The sequence below is a fragment of the Mauremys reevesii genome, linkage group 9 (assembly GCF_016161935.1).
Source record: "Mauremys reevesii isolate NIE-2019 linkage group 9, ASM1616193v1, whole genome shotgun sequence".
In the NCBI taxonomy this organism is placed as follows: Eukaryota; Metazoa; Chordata; order Testudines; family Geoemydidae; genus Mauremys; species Mauremys reevesii.
This window is the reverse complement of record NC_052631.1, coordinates 92,300,201-92,316,093: the sequence shown is the minus strand read 5'-3', so window position 1 is coordinate 92,316,093 and position 15,893 is coordinate 92,300,201. Positions and strand designations below refer to the sequence as shown.

General features: G+C 41.8%; 1 protein-coding gene across 4 annotated transcripts in view; it reads right to left on the bottom strand.

Moving 5' to 3' along the window:
• Positions 1-15,893, bottom strand: part of TBC1D8B (TBC1 domain family member 8B) — a 65,401-nt gene continuing 49,508 nt past the window's right edge. For 3 of the 4 annotated variants that reach the window (XM_039488477.1, XM_039488474.1, XM_039488476.1), the window contains exons 14-21: positions 13,904-14,002; positions 12,591-12,659; positions 12,129-12,369; positions 11,057-11,122; positions 9,509-9,592; positions 8,243-8,299; positions 7,098-7,198; positions 1-5,381 (exon numbers count right to left, since the gene is read on the bottom strand). In XM_039488477.1, coding sequence (XP_039344411.1) covers positions 4,968-5,381; positions 7,098-7,198; positions 8,243-8,299; positions 9,509-9,592; positions 11,057-11,122; positions 12,129-12,369; positions 12,591-12,659; positions 13,904-14,002 — 1,131 coding nt within the window. In that variant the 3' untranslated portion in view covers positions 1-4,967. The remainder of the gene's footprint in view (positions 5,382-7,097; positions 7,199-8,242; positions 8,300-9,508; positions 9,593-11,056; positions 11,123-12,128; positions 12,370-12,590; positions 12,660-13,903; positions 14,003-15,893) is intronic. The other variant, XM_039488475.1, reaches the window with a different exon arrangement.

The following is a 15,893-nucleotide window of genomic DNA, read 5'->3' as shown; positions in this document are numbered from 1 at the left end:
TGAAACAAGTTTATTGACATCTCATTACTTACAGTACCTTTACTGCATACAGTACATTGTATAAAAAGCCAACGTGCCGGCACATAAACATGTTTTGCATCCTTGGTGATATAACTGTAGCAAAAAGACAAAATATCTTTTCTCTCTGGAAATAAATTGGAATAATTCTGTTAAGAACTCTTTTACTCAAATAACAATTCAATTAAATATAAGAATTTGTATAGTACAACTGGATGGAGGCTCTTTTATTAATGTAAATAAACATATCCATGTCTTAGTTGCTATGCTGGCAAACTACTAAAAAGATCAGTATGTTATGGCCATCTACAAGTACTGAACAATTACTGTGTTGGACGGAGTGAACCTTAAGTGATTTTTAGTACCATATGACTGAGCTCACCCCTAACTTCCTAGAAAACATTAAAGTGCTTGTCTTTTTTCAAACAATTACAATATTGGGTCCTGCTCTTCCTTCAATCTGTAAACGTAACACTCATTGATTTTAGTGAGAGCGCCACAGTGAATTTGCCATTCCCAGCTGAAACTATTAAAAGGTCACCCAGTGTGTCCGGAACTGTGGTCAATCCTGCTGCTGAGGTAGGTGGAAAAAAAAACCAAAAACCTAATGGACCTTTTTAGTTCACTTGCCTCAGGGGCACACTACCTTTTTGTTAGCCATTCCCTTGGACTGGTAGTTTGGCTTTTCCTCACTCATTTTAGAAAGCCATTTTATATGCCCAGTAAGAGTGCCTGAGGGAGGGAGGATTACTCAGACCATACTGATCGCTAAAAGATTGTCAGTTCCTGAAAGCAGGTGAGGACGTAATGGGGTAACCATGTGATTGTATTGTCTTTAAAGTCATGCTGATGTTTTCACATACCACCTAATCCAATTTAAGAAATGAAAATGAATATGAATAAAAAACCATTAATATTAGCAAACCCTATCCAGATAAACTTCCCCCAGAATCAATGCCAGTTTTATTTTGGATGCAACATACATTCCCTCCTCTCCCCACCCCCACCCCCCCAAAAAAAAGCAGGGGACTTTTTTTCATGAAAATGTCCATGTCGTTTTGTGTGTGTGGGGATTACGGGGCCCTCCCTAGGGCAAAAATCACCTCTCTAGCTGCTGGCCCGTATAAAAGTCACTGAAGGTTCCAATGGGAAGTTCCTTCTAGGCAGTGGTTGAGTAGGTTCTGCAACTGCCTGGATCTTTGCCAAAAACTCTGCTCAGTCCAATACTCATCTATATGTGGCAATTGGGCTTATTCAATAGAAACCAGAGGATGTGCAGTCTCCCACAGTATCCTAACCCAGGAGTGGGGGTTACTCTCTGCATCTCCACAGATAATTTTAAAGGGTCAAAGCTCCCAAGTACAGATATGCTCTGCTAGAGCACTTGTAAGTAGAGTGGTTAACCCAGCTATTATTCCTTTGTCACCTTAGAGTAGGGAATCCCACAGCAGAGAGTCAATGGGGAGGAGAAGGGTTTTGCCTCCGAGTTTTTATATATTTTGTTAGCCAGGCCATCTCCACAGTGAGTGGGGTAGGAAAGGGACACAAAAGAGACAGAGGGTCAGAGTCTAAACTCACTCAGCACAGTGTGAAGCAAGATCCTCTCCCTTGACCTCCTGCAAACACTCACCCACTTGCTTCAAATCCTACACTTGAGTACTAAATATTAAGGGTGTTCCAGATCAGGACTAAGAACTGGTGTGAGAGGGATCAGAAGCTGGTCTGCAGCCTCCAAGCACCTGGAGTTTCATGAGCTCTTCCCACTAGAGCAACTGCACAACTCCTTGCCACCTACAGAAAGATGATTTCCTCAAGGAGGCTTTGCCCTGCAAGGCTGATCCATCAATCCTTACCATCTAGAGCTCACATGGCACAGAAGGTCAAGGCAATTTTTTGCTGGACCAGAACACAGGTGTATAAAGGAATGACAAAAAAAGACATTACATTTTCTTCGTTCAAAAATCTATAACAAACAAACAACTAAAAATAATCTCTTAGGATAATAAAAAATAATAATTGTACCCCTAACTTTTAGTTTTAAGCAGATTTTACATGTATGCTGGTCATTCTGTGTATAAATATATGTGATAATTCTACTATAGACGCAGGTACAGAATTGATATATAATTGATAATTGGCTTTCTGTATGGTCCTTTTGACTAACATTAATAGAAAGTGCATGACATTTGTAAAAGTGCCTATTTTTGCATAACAGCCATTTAATATCAATACCACTACATTTTTCAGACTTCTTTAACACCTCCTTCCTGCATATAATTTAACCTGCGTCTAACTCTTTTTATAACTTGTTTCCCCACCCACCACAAAAACTCAATAAGCCTTTAACTTCTCTTGCTTGGCAAATACACCATACTTGTTAACCCACAATGAAGTCTGAAATTAAAAACATATGGCTTGATGCTGCTCACCCTTTTTCACACGTAGTTGCATTGACTTCAATGGGGTTGCTTGCATACTGTTTACTCACATGAGTAAAGGTTTGCCTGATCAATCAAGCCCTTGCCTAGAACATCAAAAGTTACCTGCTTTTTGTTTTTAAAACAGTGAAAATATGCAATGAAAACAATTAGTAAACACAGATATACAGATCCATGCAGTAGTATCCATCTCTGCCTTAGAAATATACATGAGAAAGGATATAAGCTTTTCACACTTCAATCCATAATATACAAATCAAAATTATATAACCTAAAGCTACGTTTAAGCTTCCTAATTTCACTTTCTGTATATATTATCCAATTTTTTGTAATTATTCCTTCAGTTGAGATCAATTTACATTAATTCCTGAGATTAGGAAGAAATGGTTTTACACATTCAGGAGGCATGGTAACTTTCCTCCCACTCACAGTGACAGAATTTCAGCGTTGTGTTGCAATATACAGCCAAGTTCAGAAATCTTAGTTTTGTTTCTACTCCATGTAAGCAACATAGAAAAAGCACCTAATATTGGTACCACCTCCTGTCCTAATTCTTTATAAACATACACCTTATAAAAACAGTGCTGCTTTGCAGTGAAAGATTGTAATTCATGCCTTAGAAATATGCATTTTAAGCAGTTTACCACTTAACATTTGCAGCTTATCAATTTTGTAAAAATACAAGGTTTTCTCCCCCTCCCTTTTATGCACACTACATAGCAGTTGAGTCAACAATTTCTCAGTAACATTAACAGAGCTTGCCTCAAAGGATCCTTACAATAAAGAGATGGCTCCTTTGTTGATTATGACTCAAAAAAGTTTTTTTTTTCCTGCTGACATACTTAAAAACCTGACTTTCAGACTCCGAAGGATTTTGTTGCTGCTATATGTCCTGATGGATATAAACCAGGGGTCCCCAACACGGTGCATCTAAATGCGCCCGCATCCTGGCCGGCGGTAGAGCATCCACCGAATTTCTGCGGCGTTTCGGCGGCGACGCCTCTTGATGACGTCACTTGCCGCCAACAGGCAACGTCATCAAGGGGCGTCACCGCCGAAATGCCGCAGAAATTCGGCAGCATTTTGGCGGGTGCTCCACCGCCGCCACTGTCCTTTGTCTGGCGCCCGCCAGACGAAAAGGTTGGGAACCACTGATATAAACTATCACACTGGTAATAATCCAAAAGAGAAGACCAATGGCAAAAGACTAACAGTTACAAGCTTGAGCTTAGAGTCAAAGGTAACAAAGCAGCATCTGCTGCAGCAGGTCAGTCACCCGGCTCAGCAGTCATAATTCAACTGATAGGAGGTGGCTATTGATGGCTACTATTAGATTTTGAGATAACATTCAAACAAAATCATGTCTTTCTCCAACATGCACCAGATGAGCAAGCTATCCCTCCCCTGCCTGCAAGTGGATCCAGACAAAATTTAAGTGCATTACATCACATCCTAATTCCTTATACAGAAAAAGGGATTAGCCATTGTCTGCCCATTTCTTTGCGACTCCAGCAAGTACACTGGAATACATTTGATTGGAAGTTACACCTTTTGATGATCCGTCCCCAGCGTTCTCACCCTTGTGCAACAGGGGAGCCACAAGAGTATCAGTTAACTCCCCCATTCTTGCATCTCAGGGATACAGAATGTTGGCGGGAAGGGGTAACCTACTCATCTGGGTTGATGCAGGAAACCATGGAGTCAGATGGAAAATTACTCAGATGGAAATCACACCCGAGCTACAAAATCTGGGTCCCCAAAATTCCAGGGCGTACAGATCCAATGTAGAAATGGTGCCATTTGGGAAATCAGGATTCTGGTCTGAATTTTGCATAGATTCAGGCCCAGCTCTGACACCAGCTATTCACTAGAAGCCAGTGAGGTCTGATAAAGACAAGATTAACACTACAGTACAGCAACAAATAAAAGAATGGAAACTTCCTTCTTTAGCAACAATGCTCCTGTGACTATCAAGGCTACCAGTCCAAAAACTCTATTCCCCTTAGCACTGAGGCTTTTGCCCTGGGTTGGTGTGAGTTTACATGCAGATTTAGAAATGGTTATTTTGAAATTAAACCAGCCTGAAAGTAAAACACTTAGATATCAAGTACTACTTATAACTGGCAGAAAATCATCATATTCATCACAACAATGAACAGTAAATCAAGATGTACGCAACCAGTAATAGTAGTCATACTGAAAGTTTTGCAATAGTGCCCTCTATGGGTCACATTTAGTATTTTTTTTAGTAATATTGCATATTTTGTATAATATGGTAAAAATGCCGTTTACTTTTCTGTCCTTTTTGAGCTATACTGATATTTCTGAACAACACAAAGATGTGATTGTGCTTCAAAGTGTTTTTAATTACTTCAACACATATTGTTATCTGGTAGTTAAAGCTAAATCCTCAAATCTCGTTCTCAGTATAAACAATGCTCACTTTCCATAGCAATGGCCTTTGTGTTACATAGGGTGCAAAGGTGAGAAAAAAAACAAAAACAAAAAAACCTATACTCTGGTTCTCGCTTTTAATTGTGAAGTTTTAGCATTTTCTACCTTGGCTTTTATGTCTAGAGGTTTCTCAAAAAATCTCACCAAAGCTGGTTCATTTAACAAGGATGCCAGGATCTGCTCAAAGGCAAAAGACCATTCCTGGTCGTCTCTGCGAGTGCTTTGTACATTCCTGCGCTCAGTCTGTTGGGGTGCACTGTCTTTCTTTAGAGTGTTCTGGCTGCCCGCGCTGGATTCTGCTGCAGAAGCTGGGCTTTTGGCTGGTGAAGTGGGGCTTTGTAGTCTTCTCCCAACTTCTTCCATCTTCAGCAAGAGGCTGGTGACAGTTGCTATAGCCCAATATAACAACTCCTCTTCAGGGTCCCCGTGGAACAGGTTGTATAAAGTCTTTGAGAACTGGATGAACTGGAACTAGGGAGAGTTAAGGAGGAGACTGTTCAGAGAACATCAACTCAAAGCCATAGCAACAGGCTTTTCTTTGTAGCTAGTATTCTTTACTTCCACCTTCTTAAAATAATTTCTCATGGAAAAGCATCCTCTAAAAGCACCATGACCATTTCCCCCTTTGAAATATGCCTAACCTTACCCAGAAGGGAGAATGGACCATTATTACATCCATCAAAGAGATGCATGCAACTGTTTTGTAATGGCGCTAAAGTCATTCCTATAAATGGTTCCTAACGGGTAAGTGATGGCCTAGACACTCTTCTAGAATCAAACAAAGGGTCTTAGTCAGAAAAAGACTAATCTTTTCTCCCCCTTCCATCGATGCCTTAATACATAATAACCAGGCTGAGTGTTATAAATGGGAACTAAGGTCACGTTCAGAGAACTCTGGCAAACACTTAAACAAATAACAGAGCACGAACTATCAGAGAAATGGAACGAAGATGGCAAGATTTGTCTTTCGTCTCAGACAAGGATTAAACACAGGGCTTCTGTTGCCCTGTGCCCCCTCCTGCCATTAAGTATACCCCCCCACACCGCCTGCTCGTCTTATGCTAACTGAAAAAGTAACCTGAACAATAAAAATGGTCTGTATGAAACTTTCAGTCAAGTGAGAAATACTCGTATAGACCTTTGGGAAATGCATGTGCACAACTCAGCTCACAGGATTGTCCTTAACTGAAGAGAAACTTTATGGAGGGTCCCTTCTGGTGTGTTTGCTACTGCAATATTTAGAGTTCTGTATCAGGAACAACAGATGAACCCTGTCATATAGCATTTACCATGTGGTTAAAAACAAGAACTTCTGTCATGGTTAAAGTCTTGATTATGGACTGCAGCTGTTCTAAGAATCAATAGCGATGATTTACTCTGATTGGTGCTTAGTACATTGCTTTTTCTGGGGCGGTGGTTTTACAGGAGACCTGAATGAACAGCTCGCTACCTGTAATGGACCCTTATGGTGGAATTTTCAGACGTGCCCTTCAAGTGACTTGTGCTCCTGAGGGCTTCTCCTTATACAAAATTTGTACCGTTTAACTATAGTGGTTCAGTATGAGGTATGCATTCAGGCTAGGGGCTGTACTGGAATAACTATTGGCAAAAAAAAAATCATACACCTAATTTACAGTTATGCTGGTACAGACACCATATGTCAACCAGGCCTAAGCCACTTAGACGTAGCGCCCTTAATGAATACTAGAGGCAATGAAAACATTCAGCCAGGATTATAACAATTTAGAAAGACAGTCTAGTGGTTAAAGTATAGGACTCAAAGGTCTGGTCTACACTACGGGGGGCGGGTCGAACTAAGGTACGCGACTTCAGCTACGCGAATAGCGTAGCTGAAGTCGAACTACCTTAGTTCGACTGACTTACCTGTCCAGACGCGGCGGGGTTGAACTCCGCAGCTCCAAGGTCGACTCCGCCACCGCCGTTCGCGGTGGTGGAGTTCCGGAGTCGACCGGAGCGCGTGGGGAGTTCGAACTATCGCGTCTTGATTAGACGCAGTAGTTCGAACTCCGAGAAGTCGAACTCACCGCGTCGACCCACGCGGTAAGTATGGACCTACCCAAAGTGAAGAGACCCTATGAACACACGGTGTTTTAGCCATTAAGCTGATCTCAAGGAGAGAGAAAGCGAAAAACTAGACTGACACAGGAGTTAGAGAGACAGTTTTACCTGGTTCATTCTAGGCAAATCCTTAATATTTTCTTCTTTTTTAAGAAGTTCATCTTGCCATTGCTTCAGATAGGTCTGAATATCAATCTTCTCTTTACCTGATTGAGAGAAAAGAATATTTCAGAACTAATGGAAATCTGACATATTCCACTTGGGAACATCTTCTGCTAAGAAGTCATGTGTGTCCTGGAACATTTGGCTTATATTTTCTTTTGGACATGATCATCACATATTAAAGGAAAGAAATATAATCAGTGCACAAGGTTTCCTATACAGAACTATGAAAAGACATGGGCTGAGATTTAGGCCAAGGTTCAGGTGAGAACCAGAGTCGGGGCTAGGGTTCACGTTCAGATCTGACAGTGGCAGAGAGATATTCTCACAGGATTTTGGCACAAGACAATGGAACTGCTGTGAATTTCCAAGATCTTAAAATGGTACAGATATCCTGAGGTCAATTTTCCTTGTGAGATTTTGGTTATTTGCCAACCAAGCTTGGGATCCAATTGCAGGGGCAGATTTTGATCTGAGAATTCAAATCCAACTTCTCTCCAAAGCCTTTATGGAGTTCAGGTTAGAAGTACCAGGTTTGGCCCATAAGATGGACAGTGTTTTTGCGAAGTGTCAAGATGATATGTTTCTCATGAACAATGTCTAGTCTGAAATTACTTGACCACACAATCTGTATCAATTCAGTAATAAATGTTCTTGGTTTTTCTAAAACATGAATTGAACCATGCGAAGGGGAAGGGAATCATATGATGTCTCAGCTGGTAATAGACACAGAGGTTTCTCCTCCAGGTTATCAGTTCAAATCTACACCAGATCAGACAGAAATGACAAAAAGTCAACAGGTGAATGTTAGTGAATTATGTGAAATGAGCTGGTACCCTCAGTCAAGTTCCTACTCAACAGTCTTAGTCAGACCAAGGATGGAGTGGGCATAGAGATGAATATAACCCCTACCTGTGACCTGCCCTGAGTAAGCCCAACAATACAAAGAGATTAGACATTAATGCCATCATGTAGGAGCAGTCATGCTGCTGAGATGCTCCATTTCCTCTCCACACATGTGCCCGATTTCTCTCTCCTAAAGGCAACACTGGGTCACTGAGAGTCTAACTTTGCTGATCGAGATTCTTTACCTTTTTCTGGGCTTCTCTTCAAAGCATCAGCTTCCTGAATATCCACAGGAGAGGAAACTACATTTGAAGAGAAAAAAAAGTATTTGGTGTTTCTTTCACAGATTGAGTTTATACTGTGTTTCCCTTTATCAAAATTCCCTTCTTCAACAAGGCTATTTAAGACACATGTTGCTTGTATATTGAACTCAGCTGTAACAGAGAAGAAGCTATATGGATGCACCGAAGAGCAAGAGTTGCCAACCATACTGCAGAGCTAGCTGAGACAGAAGGAGCCAGAGTCAGCTGCCTAGTCTCAGATCCTCCCCATTACCTCTCTGCCCCCAGGTGTTCAAGACTGGTGGAGGCTGGGTGGAATGTTTACTGCAGATATTGTACTGCTACTGTGGAGCTAAACCTCTCACACACAGCTTATGAAGGAGAAAGGGAAGTCAACTCCAAGGAAGAGCAATGACTGAGTTTCCTAAAGGAAATGTTCTGTATAGATCCCTAGCAACTTGGACTCGCCTCTTTTTGCATGGGACTTCAGAAATGGAGAAGGTGGTTTCTGAAACCTCAAAAAGATTATGAATTTAGATGTTCAACTCCCTGGGGCAGGGAGTCTTCCTTTGTTTCTGAGTACAGCGATAAGCATACAGGCAGTAGTTAAACAAAAAGAAAACCTAACAACGATTAGGCTTCTGGTGTGCTGAGATCACTGCCTATCACGCTGACCAGTATTTTCTCATTGTTCCTTGTGTTTTCCCATCTGTCTGTTTCTACCCACTGTCTCCTGTCTTAAGACTGTAAGCTCCTTAGGTTTTTTTGTTCTGTGTGTTTGTATAGCACCCACCTCTATATCCCATGACTGGGGCTCCTAGATGCTACCATAATACAAATAAACAAACACATGAAATAATAACTAAGTACTGCTTATTGTGGTATTCCACAGAATCTAGCCAGTAACCAGCATTTCAACCTGAGGCAACACACAGTGATACAGAAAAAACACTCTGAGAAGAGAGTAAGTGGATATTTATGGAGAACTTCTGCACTGCCTTGTGGGATATATATGATCTTCAAGGGTGGTGCTTTTATAAAGGATTCGTGTCATCGGGAGAACGTTTTACATAAATATTCTTTGGGGGCAGGACTTGTGTCTTCATGGGCATTAATACAGCACCTCTCACAATAGGCCCCAGTCCTGATTAGGGTGACTGAGCTCTACTGCAGTAGAGCTAATAGAATATCACTAATTCTTTGTAATAAACGAAGCATGCTGGGGCTTACCATTGAGTTGACTGAAATGAATCAGCTCTTCTTTTGAAAGATCATCACCTTTGGAAGGGCTTAGAGATTCCACTTCAGTAAAAGCTGCAGGAAAAACTAGTGCAATCAATCGAAAGCGGACATAGTGGTACCTGGGCCATCAACATAGTGACAGCCAAGAAACTTTCTTATGGTCTCTCAGTACTACATGAACTAAAGGAGGGGGTGGAGGAGGAAAAAAATAAGGAAATAACAGTAAAGAGAAAAGAATACAGAACATTTAGCACACTCTCCAAGTGCGTGGAGATGAAATTCCTCAGTACAAACCCCACTGCTGGACAAAGTTGTACTCAAAACTAATGACACCAAAATGCTCAGCAAACAGCCATTAGTAAAGGTTTCTGAAAGAACATGGAAACAAAATATTTTTTATAAATAAACCACACTGATTTAGGCCCTGATACTGCAACAGAATCAGTGCAGGTGGATTCTCACCAGAGTCAGCAGGGCTCCATACAGGTGCACGGATCCACCCCTCTAGAGATCTGCAAACTTCAGTGGGGCCTGCCTGTGCAGACCCATTTGCAGGTTCAGGGCTTAGTACTTTTTGGTTGAGGATTTCAAAGTGCTTTAGAAACATAAGTGAGGAAAACTCTCAATCCCCCTGTGAGGTTAAGGGAATTGCCCAAGATCTGGCAGAGCAGGTAAAAGAAACACGATTACTTGATTCCCAGACTGGTGGTTAAGCTTCCAAAACATCCCGCCTTTCCTCAGAACATTTTCCACATTAAGGCCCAAATTTAGCAAAGCACTTAAGCACGTTCTTAACTTTAAACACATGCTTTAGCCCCACTGTAGTTAAGACAATTAAGCATGTGCTTAAGTACTTTGCTGAACAGAGGCCTTAGGGATTGGGTCTGCAACTCAGTGAAGTTAATGGAAAGACTCCCATAGATTTCTGTAGGCTTTGGATTAGGTCTTTAGTGAACAAATGTCTCTACAAAACGGTGCATCTTAAGATGTATGGTGACCTCCCTTCCTAGACTTTACCTGGGCTTTATCATTTGGATTAAGTACAGTTTCAAGTCCTATAGTCTTACATCATCTCTGAAATCACTTTGCATTTTCCCATGTCATCTCTGTCCAGACTTTCATGGCAAAATACTGAAAAGTCAATACGGTACAATGTAACAGAGCTGAGGTACAAATTTAGTAGCAAAATCAGTGGCTGAAAATAACGACATGAGGCTTCCGAAGAGCAGCTAACGTATAACAGAAACTCAGTGACAAGTGCTCTTTGGCAGCACAAACAACATACGGGTATGGTTGTCCCTGTGGACAAAGGAGAAGTGCTCTAGGAACGTACTAGGGCTTTCTTGGTCCAGTGGAATACACCACACTAGGTAAAGCAGGCCCAGGTACTACAGCTGTGGGTTGGCAGTGTGCACTTTGTACTAGTGAAACAAGGAGGAACATGCAAGCCTGGAAAATTAAAGAATGAAAGAGTGTGATGGAAAGAGAGTAGTAGCCAAGAGAAAACGCCTCAAACAACACTGCTAAAAAACTTACCTGGAGGGATGTGCAGCTTAAAAAGCAGCTTCAGTTTGTCAGTGAAACTTCCATTATACATGACATCTGTTAGAGGAGAAAGGCAAGACGTTCCATTCAATTAGTTCAAAGGTTGGACACATGAACACAGGAACAGCTGAGCATGACTGAAGTTGGACATGTGAGAGGAGGCTGAAGAAAAGTACTATCCCATGCAGCTGAACTTGGGTTTGTCTATACTGTGAAATGATGGATGTTTTACATGTTAACACATTTTAAGCCTCCTCTTAGTACCTAGACAAAGAGAGTCGTGTTTATTTAGCTAAAGAATCCTTCTCAGTAATGGTTAAAATTGCAGGCATGGCAGACAGAAATGTAGACAGAGCTGAATGCACAATGTACTTGCCACATAAGGAAATCACATCACACAGTGTGATGTTTTGTTGGCGTTTTTGTTAAACATTTACTCCTACACAACAGCATTCCAGAATATCAGACGTGCAAAAAAAAATGTTAATGCAACATTAAGGTTGCATTTAATTCACAGCTAAATAAAGAAAAAGTCAGTAAAAATTACATTAACTTGGCTGGGTTGCACGTGCTGTCTGTGTGATGATACATAGCGTGGAAAGTACTTTTAATCAGACAGACAGGTTGTGCAATATGGGCAAGTTAACACTGTTCAGAACCTGAACTTCTGAACTTCCTAGCTTTCGGGAATTTCATACTTAAAGTTGCATTAATATAGACCAAGCATGGAAAATTTCAGCCCAATGTTTCAGAAAAATTACTAGAATGTGAAGTCAGAGGATAACAACAGAAACTGCTTTGCCCCCTTTATATATAGAGGGCACAACCAGAGCGTGCACAAATCATTTTAAACCATTGTCAACCAGCCTAAGCAACCCCCACATCTGAAGTTATAAATATACTCTATAAGCCAGGTGGCTCACTTTAGTCCATAGTTGGGCCTGATCCTGCAGGATACTGAGCACTCTCAATTCCAATGGTTAACAAAGGGAATTGAGGGAACCCAGTACCTCTTTGGATCAAGCCCGTGTCAATACAGTGTATGTATTCGATAGTCTCATACCAAGTGAACAGGCAAATTCTTTGAAGTTTATAAGGCAATCGGCGTTTTCGTCCAGCAATCTGAATGTCCACAGTGCAAGAGAGTCCCTGTTTGCACAATGGGCCCATGGACTCAAGAGGTGATAGAGGACCCTGAACTGCTGGCAGTCGATCCGATACTGGTCCAGATATGGCAGACTGGGGTCATGGTGTCTCAGGACAGGGCTATTTGCACTCCAGTAACAGGACAGAAAATGTTCCTTCTACAAAGAAAAGGCAAAGCTTTAGACCAGGAGAAAGGAAAATTCTGCTTGGGGAAAAAAGATTTTGAATTTTGTTTCCAGTGTTATTTGAGTATGACATCGTAAAGTGTATATATTAAATCTTCCTTTTCATTAGGTTGGAACTGACGTTTCCTTATTAGAACTGACCCTAAATACAGACATTTTGCAAATGAGGGCATTAAAGAAAAATAGCACATTACCTTGAATAATTCATAAAGCTCTTCCAGGTCACTAGGACTGAATTTTACATCCTGGGACACAACACGCAGCTAAAATAAATTAAAATAAAAAAATTAAATGGTGACTTTCCCCGTCTTTGCTCTACAGTCTTATTCCAGTGCTCTCCAAGATTTTAGCTCACATTTAAGAAGTTGTTTGAATTTTCCTGCAGATTTTTTGCAGCTTACAATTAGGGACTGAGTACAGAATCTCGACTGGAAACAAGTCGAGGACCACATACTATCCCGAAGAGGAGAGAATAAACTCAAAGCACATTGCCTGTGGGTGTTGATCCTACACTATAGAAACCAGAAGCCAACTCTTGTATACCAGATTATGTATACTAATGCAATATGTGGCTTCATTCATAAGGGACAAATGGCACTTTCAGTTCATGCAAACAAAGAGTTTATTTTTCATTACAGAGAATTAGGAATTCAAGTACACAACTCCAGCTGCAAGACCTACATCCGCATTCACAATGTCTTAACCATATCCAAGAAATACAACAGTTATGGTCTCAGTGCTCACAATAAGTTACTGCAGCATTTCCAGTGACCATTTACTGCAGAAAGAGGTATTAGCCTGGTTTTAAAGCTATTTACTAGGGGTCAACCACTGAAGAAACAAGCAAGCCAAGGAAACCAACTGCAACCTTCACTCACAGTAGGGAGTTTAAATTTCCAGGGGCACGTGCAGCTACTGGCACCAAGAGTTAAATATACAAGTACACATATTAAAAAGTGACCCTTTTTATATTGCAATACAGTTATCTCCTCAGTGGTGTTTCATTGGTGGTTTATTGGTTATTAGGACTTTGCTCTTCTTCTTCCTTGCAAAACAGAATGTACAATGACATTAAGTTATTAATTGGTTATTACTTTAGTGCTCGGTGTTTCATTGTGTCATTAAAGGCTTTTTACACTACCTTATGTCTCTAAGGGAAGTGCACTAACAATTTAACAGCAGCACACAGAAATACAAAATCAGCCCGTTCTGATCAGTGCAGAGAGTCACAGAAATGTAGCGCGGAGTCCTTGCAAGCCTATGGTGTTACCAATACCTAGATCAGCAGCTCACAGATTCAAACGATCTTGGACCAAACCCCCATTTACTACAGACACCCATCAGAGAGGGATTTCAGCCTCCAAGGTGTTATTCACTCATCTGTGGATATTCTAGGTCATCCTCATTCATACGCTTGCAGTTTCCAAAAGGGAGGAAGTCCAGCCGAGGAAAGGCAACATATGCTACTGCACGTGGTCCACAGCGTCCGTCCTTTCAGGACACTTACCACGTTCTGTTTTGTAGTAACTTCTAGCGTCTGGATCACATACAGCCTGTTCCTGCAGCGCATGCTCTCGACATCCTCGTATCGAATATCACCATATTTCTAGGGGAAAAAAACCCAAACTCTGTGAAATTGAATTTCAGCTACTTCCAGACACAGAGCTGCTCATATATGTGGATATTTTTGCTTTTCCTGCCACTAAAAATAGCAGTAGGACCGGCCGTACTGACACAAAGCAAGCCTGGGCTCTGGAAACTCACTGATGAATAAAGGTGTCTATACACTACAACTAGCCAACACGCAGTTGGCCCATGCCAGATGACTTGGGCTCACCAGGCTCGGGTTGTGGGATTGTTTCACTGCTGGGTAGACTTCCAGGCTTGGGCTCTAAGACCCTGCAAGGTGAGAGAGAGTCCCAGCCCTCGGGTCTCCAGCCCAGGCCCAGAAGTCTACACAGCAGTGAAACAACACTGCAGCGCGAGCCCCACAGGCCAGCTGCAGGTGTTGCTTTGCTGTGTAGAGATACTCTAAGAGACAGAGGGCAGGACTGTCCTTTTCTGTACACACCAGCACAGGGGATTAAGGGGGTGTAAGGTGCCCCCTTACCCACCCTGCAAGGGGTGGGTCCGTGTGTGTGTGGGGAAGGCGAGGAAGAAGTCATCTCTGATGGGGTGTTACACCCCTCCCACGTAAGTGAGGAGGCACCGGTGGGTAATGATCAGAGTCCTCCATATGCTGGCCAGCACGGTTGAACTGATGAAGGAAGACCAGTAGTAGATTACTTCCTTCCTGAAGCAAAAGGGGAATCAGGGAGGGAATTTCAACTCGGTCACAACGAGGTCCCTGGTCTGTTCCTGCGGCAGGGCTGCTATTCAATGCCCTTCATTAGGGGTAGATTGTAAATTTACAATCTAATCCTGAATAGATGCAATACATTAAGAACTACAGGCACTTCTATGTACAAACTAAAAATTGTTGCTTTATGATTTAGCCTGAAAATTAACGAACCTGGGAGTCCGAGTCATAAAAGGACACAAACAAAACATGGCTCTCGCACAGCATTTTTCATCTTCAGACATAGCCTCACTCATCTTCACAACACCCAGGAGAGGCAATAACAGCCGAGGCATATTTTCTATCCCCTTACTCAGAGTTAGTCATTAGAGCTGGCTGCAGGATAATTCCCTTTTGCAGCAACTTTCAAGGTTTCGAAATGTGTGTTCGTTCCACTTTGGAACAAAACCACAACCTTCTGTGGAAACAATATTGTGTTGAAATAGGCTCTTTCATCAGGAGCGTGGGAAAGGAGACCCTCACACTCTACAGCCTGGTGGTTAGGACATTAGACCAAGATGTGGGAGACTCCAGTTCAAGTCCTTATTCTGCTGGATTGGAAGTGATCTGGAATACAAAACTCATCTCTGAATGAAGTAAAGCAGGGAGTGGAAACCTGGGTCTCCCGGTCTCCTACATCCCAGGCTAGTACCCTAACCACTAGACTATAGCGAGCCTCAGTCTCTCTCTGTGATCCTTCTTGGCAAAAACTTCATTGAAACATTTTTTGTGAAGCAGCATATTTTGATGAAATTTCATTTTGTCAAAGCCACTGCACCTAGCTCTCCTGGTGATCTTTTACCCAGCGAGTATTCCCACTGACTTCTAGGGCGCTGCACTCCACAAACAAGACAGGCAGTCAGGCCTGTAACAATTTGCTGTCCTTCCAAGATCTCGAAATGCTTTACAAACATTAATAAATGTTACCTTTGCTCACTTGAGAAAGTAGAAACTAGACCGATATCTCCATTTCTCAGGGAGGGAAAACTGAAGCACAGATACATTATACGATTACGTCAAGAGTCAGAATTACAAGTAGAAGCCCAGCTCCTAGTTCTGTGCTCAGACCACAAACCCATGCCTCTATTCCTATCTGGAATCAAAACACTCTGAATTTTATTCTAGTCTTCTCCAAAAATTATACCACGAGCAGCTAGCT